Source organism: Drosophila tropicalis, unplaced genomic scaffold (genome assembly GCF_018151085.1).
Source record: "Drosophila tropicalis isolate 14030-0801.00 unplaced genomic scaffold, ASM1815108v1 contig_671, whole genome shotgun sequence".
In the NCBI taxonomy this organism is placed as follows: domain Eukaryota; kingdom Metazoa; phylum Arthropoda; class Insecta; order Diptera; family Drosophilidae; genus Drosophila; species Drosophila tropicalis.
This window is the reverse complement of record NW_027173153.1, coordinates 4,046-16,486: the sequence shown is the minus strand read 5'-3', so window position 1 is coordinate 16,486 and position 12,441 is coordinate 4,046. Positions and strand designations below refer to the sequence as shown.

Sequence of the window (12,441 nt, the reverse complement as noted above, 5' to 3'; positions counted from 1 at the left end):
GCTTTGGTGGAAAAGCAAACAAAGACACACACATATCCCTTTGATATGCGGCAAGCGCGGCCGGTGAAACTCTTGATATCGAAAGGACCTGCGAAATCTATCCCGGTGGTCGTGAAAGGACGTGCGAAAGTAGTTCGCTGGGCCGGAAGGGTGCCCATTAGCTGTGATTGCAGCCTTCTTTTGTAAATCACACAGACTTTGCATGAATTGACCACCGATTTTACTAGATTCCGCAGTCTTGGAATCCAGTATCTCTGTCGGATGAGACGGACTACCAGTTGACTGCCCCCATGGATAGAGATGTGATGCGTGAAAAGCACCAACAGCCGGGACAATGGACTTACTACTGGCAACAGAATGGGGTTACGCTCGGATCACACCTGATGCGTCAATGAAAGGATTCAAATTGAGAATGGTGCTAGACGTGGGCAGAGATTTCTTCTGCTGTAGACACCGATGTTCCGTCGGAAAGTAATTACGCTGAGTGACTCGGATCAACGCCTGGAGTACTTGATTGATCTCGCTAGAGGTCACCTCCCCGGAGTAATCGTTTGGAAGTTTACGACACCTTCTGCCGAAACGGATCACATATGCTATCACTCGTAAGGCACGTGCCAGATTGGAAAAACGAGATAGTATCTCGATGGCTGGCTTAGCGATCGCGACGTGGACCTTCACTACCCGCTTCTCCAAGGTAGTGTCTAGTGGGAGTGGTGTCGCTCGCTGCCAGGACTCTTGTGGTTCCCGTAGCCATGGTGGGCCGTGCCACCACAAATCCTTATGTACCAGTTCCTGCGCACTCAGGCCGCGGCTAGGGAGATCTGCTGGATTGTCCTCTGAACGAACGTGATTCCATGGGGCGTCATTTGTTGCCGTCACAATTTTTGCTACTCGATTTGCGACAAACGTTGTCCATGTGCAGGGTGGCCTTTTTAACCACGACAGTACGACGGTGGAATCTGACCAATAAAAAGCCTCCGCATTATCAACTGGAAGTTGCGGAAGAACTGCAGCTGCCAGTTCAGCTAAAAGTGTGGCTCCGCTCCCGCTGTGACGCATCGCAAAAACAATGGAATTGGATGTCGGAATTTGGGTCATGAAGAACCCATCGTGGAATTCGGATCTGGTCAAGGAAGGAGTAGCTCTTTGTAAAATCCTGCCACCTGTGATGGAGTTCACTGGGCAATTGATCATCCCACCCTAGCTCTTGTAGCCAAAGCTCTTGCATAAACACCTTGGCTTGAATCACAAAGGGAGCCAGCCAGCCAGCGGTCTTCTGGAAATTGACCTCGCAAACAGAGTCAGAATCTTCTACCGGTTTGCCCGGTAGATCCTCCACCTCCAAAAACCTTGTGAGAAGAGTTTCAAGTCCCTCCTCTCTGCTAACAGCGACCCTCGTGGTGAACGCGGCACATGAACTAACGGGGACCCCTTGCAACGGGCCTGAAATGACCCAACCGAATCTCGTCTCTTGAGCCATCAATGCCAAGAAGTAGATCGATCTTTGCCTTTAATCTGAAGGAGGGGTCGGCTAGAGGAATATTGGGCATTCCATCCAGTGTGGCTTGGGCTATCGTACATGACGGCAAATCATCAGCAACTTGGGACAAGACAAAAGCTTCTATCTCTATCTGGACTGGAGGTCCATGCGATGACCGAATGCTTATGTGACAGACCTTCAAGGTTCTATTGACCTTTCCGTTAATGCCTGTCACTTCGGCCCTGACAGTTTGGAATGGTAACTTCATGAGTCGGAACATTCTTTCGGATATGAAATTGGCTTCCGAAGCCGTGTCTAATAGCGCCCGTGAAGCATAAGTAGTGCCCTTGTGCCAAAAGTCCACGATGGCTGTACCTAGCAACTTATCTCGTGAGGACCTTGCCTCAGAGGTAAAGTAAGTCCGGACAATATTGTGCGAACTGGGCTGAGCTGGGACCGGCGTTGGAATTGGAATCTAACTCCAAAGATGCGACTTGGAACGTGTGGGAATACTTTGGAATTGCAATATAACTCCAAAGATGCGACTTGGAACGGGTTGATACACTTTGGAATTCAAATAGAACCAAAGATACGACTTGAAACGAGTGGAAACACTTTGGAATTGGAATCTAACTCCAAAGATACGACTTGGAACGTGTGGGAATACTTTGGAATTGCAATATAACTACAAAGATGCGACTTGGAACGAGTTGAAACACTTTGTAATTGAAATAGAACCAAAGATACGACTTGAAACGAGTGGAAACACTTTGGAATTGGAATCCAAACTTACGACTTGGAACGTGTGGGAATACTTTGGATTTGAAATATAACTCCAAAGATACGACTTGGAACGTGTGGGAATACTTTGGAGTTGCAATATAACTCCAAAGATGCGACTTGGAACGGGTTGAAACACTTTGGAATTCGAATAGAACCAAAGATACGACTTGAAACGAGTGGAAAAACTTTGGAATTGGAATCTAACTCAAAAGATACGCCTTGGAACGCGTGGGAATACTTTGGATTTGAAATATAACCAAAGATACGACTTGAAACGCATGGAAACAGAATAAACAAAAGCGCTATGTTTCTCAAGCATCTTCCCGCTTGTACGAAATCGCCAGCGGTTGCGTGTGGCTCGATTGTCCCCGTTCGATCGGCCTCGTTTATTGGCTCTTATACGGCCGAACTTATCTTGTTGTGTTTCCCACGCATCTTCCCGCTTGTACGAAATCGCAGGCGGTTGCGTGGGGTTCGATCGGCCAAGTTTGACCGGCCTCATTTATTGGCTCTTATACGGCCGAACTTATCGTGTTATGTTTCCCACGCATCTTCCCGCTTGTACGAAATCGCCAGCGGTTGCGTGGAGTTCGATCGGCCAAGTTTGACCGGCCTTGTTTCATTTGTACATCTACAGCCGATTTTATTCTTATACAGCCAATTCTGTGCTTGGTATTATATCGTATATTTGGTTTGTGTCTCGGCTGCGTTTGTATCTTGCCGTTTGTTGCAGCGTTGGAATGTATCGCAGCTTGTTTGTTGTGTGGGACATTATTCTTGTCTATAATGTTCCTCACAGGGAACACAAAAAGAGAGCAAAAGTGAGGGCCAAGCAAGCCCGAAAGACGGGTGCGGGGGACGCTTGGTACCGAAACGAAACCAAGTGAGGGCTATGCTTGTAAATCGGGGAGTAGGGGGGAAAGCATTGATTCGAGAATCAGTAAAGGCTTGTGGATTGTGGGGGGAATATGCAAGCCGAAGGGGGAGGGATGAGCAATGGGCAAGCCCTCTATTCAATAGATACAATATGCGCGTTGGATTGCGATACATACATACATAAAATCAATTACCATTATATATTAGATTAATCAGGCAAATTATTATTAAACAATAGATTAAGTTTAAATACAACGAATATATATGTATGCACAATTATAATGTGGGAATAATGTGAGCAAAGTTTGGTATGACAAGCGGATTGAGGGGAGCGAAGGGCGGAAAGCAGCGAAACTCAACGGGATACGAGTGGCGGCCAATGGGAAGGTGACGCCAACATAAGAAAGTGATGGATGTCAGTGTATACAAGCGAGGATGACAAGGACAATGGAATGGATGGGCGCACAGCCACAGAGAAAGTGGACATATGCGCAAAGGATTTACGGGACTTTCACCACGCTTAGCAACAAGTGGATGCGTGGGTGAAAGCAGAGGGCCGATGGAAATGTACCAGCTGTATAGCGGTACTACACCAATCTATTCCTGAGGCCGTTGGAGATGCCTATATAAAGGCAACGCCCATCAAGCAAATTATCAAGTCTACAAGTCGTGATCAACCAAGGGAGTTTTAAGGCCTTACGAGTAACCTTAAAGGCTCATACTAGTGAAACAAAAACGAGTGAAAGGATCAAGAAAGTTAAAATAATTTGAGAAGGCCTTACGAGTAACCTCTCAAATTATCCTGCAACCAGCAAGTCCTTGGAATAGGACTAGAACACCGTGCCCAGGCAAAGAATAAGAAGAGTTAAGCTACTCCAGGACGATTCCCAGCATATATCCTACTACCGAAATTCCAGGATCTATATATCGTGACGAATACCAATTGCTGAGAGAATCCTGCCCTACGACAAACGGCCACAGGATTTATCATTGGGGCTACGAGCACGCAAAGACCATCTTTGAAACGCAGTCAGAGGCATTGAGGTGGAAGCACCGTCCCTAGAAGATCAGAGTACGCCAGGAACGTGAGAGAAAAGCCATAGGATATATCCTAAGGCCCATTAACGCGCCGGCATTACTCTGAAAAGGGAGATATCAGACAAGATATTTATATCACGAGTCTAATACAGGAAACAGAGGAAACACAAGGAATGAGAGACAAACTGGGATCGACCGTCGAGGGACCCCAGCCACAAGCAGCGCTGTCCAAGTTCGGGATTCTTTTAGAGAAACTTGTCATATCCAACCAAGCCCATAAATAATCGTAAATAAATAAATCAACAAAACTAATAATTACACAAACGAGTTATAATTTTCACCGGGGCCCAAAATAAATTTTGTTGTGCCGAACCTGGCTCAAGAGATAGCATAAATATCCCAAGGGACGAGAAAGGATCGTTACAACTGGCGCCCAACGTGCTATACTAGTGAAATTTAGAAATAAAACTACAGTTTGCGGTGAGTCAAAAAAAAAAAGGATCAAAATGGGAAGGAGGATCTGGTACAGACAGGCCAAAGGATCGGTATCGAGATGACCGGCACAGTGGAGGAAATGAGGAAACAGCTAGGCGAGTGGGTAGAAAGAAGAGAAAAAAAACCCAGACTGGAAGGAGGAAATAAATAGATTGAAGACAAAATACTCGAGAAATCCGAAAATGAAAACAATAGCAAGCACATCAAAAACATGCGAAAATGGCATAAACAAGGCTGAGGAATTCCAGAAAATAAATATCGCCACACTAGCAATCCCTCCATATTTACCACCAAGATGGGGGAAGCGAAGGAGCCCTAGATAGCACGGAGACAAAGAGGGACATAAGAAGACAAACGATAGACCCCAAGAAAACGGCACCACACACAACAAACAAGACCACCGAATACGCTAAGGTGGCAAAACAAGTGAGGGAGTGGACCTTCAGATTCGATGGCAATTCCAGACCGCTAGAGTTCATAGAACAGATCGAGTGGTCAGCAGACATGTATGGCATCGAGCTGGACATGATCCCGAGAGCAATGCCAGAACTACTGAAAGACAGAGCACTCAAATGGTACGTCGCAAACAATAAGCAAATTGGCTGATCAAGTGAAAAATCGCAAACAAAACAGAAATGAGTACTTCAAGGACTATATGGTGGACATGCAAACATTGATGAGACCCCTTAAAATACCAGAGTACGAACAATTGGAAAATTGTACTCCAGATTTAAAAAATATTCTTTCGGCCGCACAGGGTCAGAAACCTAGATGAACTGATGCAGTTGGCAGAAGAACACGAGATGCTCGAACAGGAGCTATTCGATTTCCATCGCGAAAACAATGCTCAAAGAACACATAACAACCAATCAAACCACAGAGGAGGAAATAATCAAAAGAAGAAAAGAAAAATATCCAAGACGGAAGAGTCTTGAACCCAAATCAGGCGTGCCGCAGGTGGGGTGGAGCCGGACACTGGTCCAGGGAATGCAACAATCAGAGACTCAATTTCTGCTGGCAGTGTGGAAAGATTGGAAAAAGAATGTTGCTGGAGTTCGGGAAACGAAAGGCGGTTCCAGCCTATCCGGGGAGAGCAGGGACCCAGCCAACAAGCTCCTCACCACTAATAGGTCAACTAGTAGAGGAAGAGGATCAATTGGAATCCAGGAATCCAGATGAAAGCGACAATTGACTCCGGAGCCACGAGTAGCTTCATCAGCAAGCAGATGATGGAAACAGTGAGGAATAAAGCAAAATGGGAGAACACACACAAACAGGTATACATGGCAGACGGAAAGGTGCGAGACATTGAAGAGCAATGGACAGGACACGTGAGATTCGGGGATAAGGAAATCCACATGCCATTCCTTGTCATGCCAGAAGGAATGGATGCCCTGATCTTAGGGTGGAATTTCCTGAGGATATTAAACACAGAAATATCGTGTGGAGGCCACAAAGTGCGAATACCGACAGTAAGGCGAATGCAGGGCAGGCTGGTAGAAAGAATATCCATCATGGTGACTCAGAATGGTGAACAACAAGAAATACAAAGTTTTCTAAGTCAGGAGTTGGAGGAATTAGGGAAAGTTAAGGGACTGTCAAAGGTGGGGATACATCGCATAACGATGAAGGACGATATCCCAATCAAACAAAGGTATTACCCAAAAAATCCAAAAATACAAGGAGAAATCAACGCAAAGGTCGACGAACTGTTGACAATAGGATGCATAGAACCATCGCAAAGCCCATATACTTAACCGATAGTGATGGTGAGAAAGAAACAGACAGGCAAATGGAGATTATGTATAGATTTTAGACAGATCAACTCAAAATCTATAAAGGATGCATACCCAATGCCACGCATCGACTACATCTTGAATCAACTACGCGAAGCAAAATTCATAAGAAGCTTAGATCTGAAGGACGGATACTGGCTACTAGAAGAGAAAAGTAGACCAATGACGGCATTCACGGTCCCAGGGAAAGGGCTATTCCAAGGGAAAGTGATGCCATTCGGTTACACTCAGCATCAGCAACTTTCCAGCGCGCACTGGACCAAGCCATTGGCCCAGAAATGATACCAAACGCATACCAAGATGACATTGTGATAGTGAGCAAAACAATCGAAGAACACATGAATCATCTACAGGAAGTGTTCAGGAGATTGAAAGAAGCAAACTTAAGAATTAATGCTGAGAAGTGCCAATTTTTCAGAAAGGAGCTAGGCCACTTGGTGACAGAAAACGGTATTGCAACGGACCAAGAAAAGGTGGCCGCAATAGCCTAACTAGAACCACCAACTTGCACAAAGAAATTACGACAGTACTTAGGAGTGGCATCCTGGTACAGACGGTTCGTACCGGTTAGTATTCACTAACACACCCATTAAAGGAACTGCTAAAGAAAGGAACAAAATGGCACTGGAACGAGGAGCATCAGGCAGCATTCGATGCTGTAAAGGAAAGGCTGACGAGTGGCCCGGTATTGGCGTGTCCAGACTTCACAAAAGTGTTCGTGCTCCAGACGGATGCAAGTAACATGGGATTAGGAGCCATATTGGTGCAAAACACGGAGGATGGAGAGAGAGTGCTATCATATTTGTCAAGGGAATTAAACGCAGCAGAAAAAAACTATTCTGCAACAGAAAAAGAATGTCTGGCGATAGTATGGGCAATACGCAAATTAAGACCATACCTCGAAGGATACCGATTTAAAGTGGTAACAGATCACATGGCGTTGAAGTGGTTGAATAGTATAGAGAGCCCTAAGGGCCGTATAGCCCGATGGGCACTTGAACTGCAACATTATGATTTCGAAATTGCATATCGAAAGGGTAAATTAAATGAGTATGGACGACTCTAATGACATGGCAGCGAGAAATCTGCACAGACCGGCCGGCTGGACAGTTAGACAGAGTCTTAACCATTGTTTAAGAATAAACATAGTTTCCATCTGAAATGGCTTCACCAAATAAAATGCAGCAAAGAAATATACAAAACGGAACCAAAACATAAAACAAAAATAAGTCATAAAGATTCATATGACAAGCATTGCTTAAAACCAAACAAGCGGAGTCCCACTTGGCCAAGATGGACTTACAACATTTCACTTGGACGTTCTAGTTTTTGTTAGTTGTACTTGGGTAATTTTAACATTTGAGCGGCTTCTTCAGATAAGAAAGTACTCTGAGAACCACTGTCAATCAAAGCTCTTTATGTCTCTTACTCTCCATTTATATTCTTAACAAAAATAGAATACTTAGCACGAATTGATTTAAAACTTAATTTTTAGAAATCGAGTATAGATTATGACGGTGGTTTGTTAATACAACAAATTATAAACCATTTAGTGATAATTATCGGATGTTTATTTCCTGTGCAATTTTCTTCTATACTGACTCCTCGTCTCACTTCGTACAAGGGGAATTTCAGGTATGCGAATCACCGATTTAGATGAACTTTGGATTTGTTGTAGAATACCCCGTCATTTGCAGCTGTGTGAAATATTTTAGCGCACTATTTTATATTATATTTTTGCACAAAATCATTTTATTAACATGTTCATAGTCTTGAATAAATACAGTGGTGGTCAGCGGGTAAGCCCCTTTTTTTTTTTGATTTTAAATTTGATTTTCTCGGCTCCCAAGAAATTTAATTTATTTAGAATCTGACACGTAATTATTGTCATGCCAGCTTTCGACGTTTTTTACAGGTGCGTTTGAAAAAAAAGCTCCCCCAAAATGTTTGACAATAGTTTAGCCCGGTCATTCCAAAATCTTTAATATTATAGTTAGACATGTGTATTCTTTCTAGGTAATCTAAGATAATCTGCATACTGCGTTGAAATCAATCTAATTTTTGTCGGATTTTTATGAAACATGTATCATTCGACGAGAAATTCAATTTACTTTCATACTTACATTAAGAAAATATTACATTAGCTTAAATTGGTATCGTAAAACGTCGTCAAACAAAGAGACCTCAAGAATTACATACAAAATCCCGAAATTTCGATGGGCCCTAAAACAAATACTGGGGCTAAAATGAAAATTTTTGGTATGCGGTTTATCTTAGATTACCTAGATCTACAACTTTTTCAAAGAATACACATGACTAACTATAATATTAAAGATTTTGGAATGACCGGGCTAAACTATTGTCAAACATTTTGGGAGAGCTTTTTTTTCAAACGCACCTGTAAAAAACGTCAAAAGCTGGCATGACAATAATTACGTGTCAGATTCTAAATACAATAACCAACAAATAACTGAAAAAATTTCTTCATTAAATTTCTTGGGAGCCGAGAAAATCAAATTTAAAATCAAAAAAAAAAGGGCCTTACCCGCTGACCACCACTGTATATGTATTTCATGTTTTTATGATTTACATTAATTTGTCTGTTTTGCAGAGGGTATTATAAAATTGGTTATAAAAACTCAGTTTCAAAAACTTGAATCTGATCGGATAAATAGAACACAAGTTACAGTCAATATAAATCGGGTCAAACGCTGCCGGCAGAGCTGCTCGTTGCCTACTACGTCATCATTAAATCAACAGAGCACATGCATACACACACAGACGCAATGCTACATAAACTGTATGTACATATATGCGTTGCTTTGCTTAGGGAATGAGGGAAGAAGAAAAAAAATTGTAGTATAAATAGTAAAATTCTTTTGTTTGCATATTGATGAATTAAGTTGCAGAAAACAAATTTTGAGCTTCGGCATAGCCGATGTTAGCTTCTTTGATACTTGAATCCGTTCAAAAATCATTAAATATTTTGCTATTAGAATAAATAATAAACCAGAGGGCCGGGGCTAACTTCGACCGCGTCAAAGTTTGTGTACCCTTGCAACTGTTTTGGTAACTTTTTCCTTACCTATTAGCCATCAATGTGGAAGAACGTTTTATCTAAAAAGGCTAGTGTTTGCGAAAGAATGGCCTACAATCATAGGAAATAACGAAGATATTGATCAAAGTCACTGTTTTCCACCTCTAGCTTCCTATGGGAGCTGTATGATATAGTCACCGGATCGTTCCTATGGGAGCTGTTTGATATAGTCACCCGATCTTGATCAAACTTGGCACAGTCATTAACAGATATATTAAACTAACAAATGGTTAATTTAAAGGCAATCGCGGTAAAAGTAACGAAGTTATTTACAAAAGTCACTGTTTTCGACCGATCGTTCCTATGTGAGCTATATGATATAGTCATCCGATCTTTATCAAATTTGTCACAGTCGTTTATAAGCGTAATAAACTCTAATATTTTCAGTTTCACGATAATAACATAGAAAATAACGAAGTTATTGAGAGAAGTCACTGTTCGTGACTTTGGGGTTTGTATGGGAGCTATATTATATAGTGGTCCGATCCGGCTGAATCCGAGATATACAACCCCTGCATATATACAAGCCTACGTGCAAAATTTGAGCTCTGTAGCTCTTACGGTCTAGGAGGAGTTTGCGTTGATCCAGACGGACGGACGGACGGACGGATGGACATGGCTAGTTGAACTCGTCTCGTCGTGCTGATCAAGAATATATATACTTTGTATGGTCGGAGATGCTTCGTTCTATGCGTTGTACACTTCTGACCAAAATTAATATACCCTTTTTGCAAGGGTATAAAAATGAAGTAAGTTGTCTCACCTACTTAGGTATACCATACACCAGTAAAGCAAACATTTAAATTTTACTAAACAAATGCATTTTCACATGCTTTTTACAAGCATATCTTAGTATCTCGCTCATTCAACCATACGAGCACCCTAGCGCCACCAGCCAACGGCCTTATGGGAAAAACGTTTATATGCATAACTCGACTGTTATATGTCCGATTTTTATCAAATTTTGTATTTTGCTGGATAATTAGAATCAAGTTCAAATTGACAAATTTGATTGCATAAAGTAGAAAAAATAAGGGGAAATTATCGATCGCGGGCGAAAAGGGGCGTGTGAAAATCTATACAAATACATAATGTGCACAATTACTAAGCAAATGTACACACCAAATATGGTGTCTCTAGCTAGAATAGTTTTTGAATTGCGGGGGCGGAAAGGGCGTAGACAATTTTTCAATAAACTTGACCTATTTACTTGGTGGCTCTAGCTTTTATAGTCTTCGAGATCTGCTGGTTCATACGGACAGACGGCGAACAGACGGACAAGGCTAGATCGACTCGGCTGTTGATCCTGATTAAGAATATATGTACTTTATGGGGGGTCGGAGAAGCTTCTTTCTGCCTGTTACATACATTTTGGCGACTTTAATATATCCTTTTCACCCTATGGGTGTATGGGTCTGGGTGGGGGTTGAACCAGGATTTCTTCACACAGGAGATCTACCCCTTACACCGCCGTGCTGCTTAAGTACCAGTCGGCGTTTTCCTATAAGTCACTGAAGCTATAACTTTATACGCGATTTTTTAAGAAAATATAGAATAGTGCGCCGAAGTAATTCACACAACTTCAAATGACGGGGTATTTTACAACATATCCAAAATTCATCGAAATCAATGATTTGCATACCTGAAATTCCCCTTGTTAGAGCTGGGCTCTGCCTCGATGGGTCAGGATTGCATCCAGGTCGATACATACTAAATGGGGGGAAACGATCGGGGCTGCTAAAATTCAGGGCATTGGCTACAACATACCGCTTCTACAACATCCCGGATACCGTATTCGGAAGATTCACCCCAACTTCTATTACAGCTTAGACACTGGCCGTTTTAAAAATTCAGCATTTGTTTGTATTTCGTCCACTCGTATCAGCCCATCATTTGCTGGAATAGCTTTCACGATGATTCCTTTTTTTCCAGTATGTCCTTGTCTTCCTCTCCAGGCGTTTGTGTCGAATTGGTTGTGCCAAGCAGGAAATGATTAGGTGTCAGTGGATCTGGATCGTGTTTATACACTCGAATGTGCGTTAGTGGTCTGCTATTTATGTTATATGATATTAACAGAATGAACTAGTCGTTCCCAACAACCCGCTAAATTTGGGTTTGCTGAACAATTAAACTCATTCTATGCCTTTATTTGTCATCTCTTCGGAGATGTCTTTGACTTCCTTATCAGACGATCAGCTCCAACAAAATTTTTTACCATCTTATTCTGATTTTCCGATATTATTCTGATTGGTATACCATGTCGGCTTACGAAGTTTCGAATACATAAAATACATGCGTCTGTGGACAAATCCGCACCCAATATTAAGTGAATGGCTCTTTTTGTGAGGCACGCAAATAAATCTACTCCTCTCTTTTCATATCAGTGCCACTAAACTTTTAGGCTATCTCAGCACCCAAAGGATATTAGGGGGAAGGACATTAGGAAAATCTGCGGCTATTCAACAGCCTATGCAACCATATTCGCGAATTATTTTAATTCAAGTCAACAAATGAGATCTGATTTCATCACCAGGCCAGATCCTTTCAATATATTCGAACAATCGCAAATATTTTTCAAAATATTAAACCTAAAGGATAGCATACGTGCTCGAAAGCAACGTCATAAGGAACCATACAAACCATCCGATTAATGATGAAGAGTGCTCATTACTCAATATTACCTCGTTAGGATCTACGAAAATCTTTCCAGAGTACAAGCTTATTACCCGACGAAAAAATTTCCAATCAATATCCGACTTACCCAAGTTGGTGTTAAATTTCGAGACCCTCGGATCAGGGCAAATAATAAATAAATAATCAAAATAAACCCTTTGATCATGCAACAGCAAACCTGCACTGCCTGCCCCAAATGTGCG

The 12,441-nt window shown here is 42.2% G+C and overlaps 1 protein-coding gene across 1 annotated transcript; it reads right to left on the bottom strand.

Annotated features, from left to right (window-relative positions):
• Positions 1-363: 363 nt before the first annotated feature.
• LOC137578727 (uncharacterized) lies at positions 364-7,477 on the bottom strand. Its single transcript, XM_068292282.1, has 4 exons — positions 7,367-7,477; positions 1,459-1,955; positions 1,200-1,379; positions 364-1,123 (listed from the first exon to the last, which is right to left on the bottom strand). The coding sequence occupies exons 1-4, from the start codon at positions 7,475-7,477 to the stop codon at positions 364-366; spliced, it is 1,548 nt and encodes a 515-aa protein (XP_068148383.1).
• Between the last annotated feature and the right edge of the window lie 4,964 nt (positions 7,478-12,441).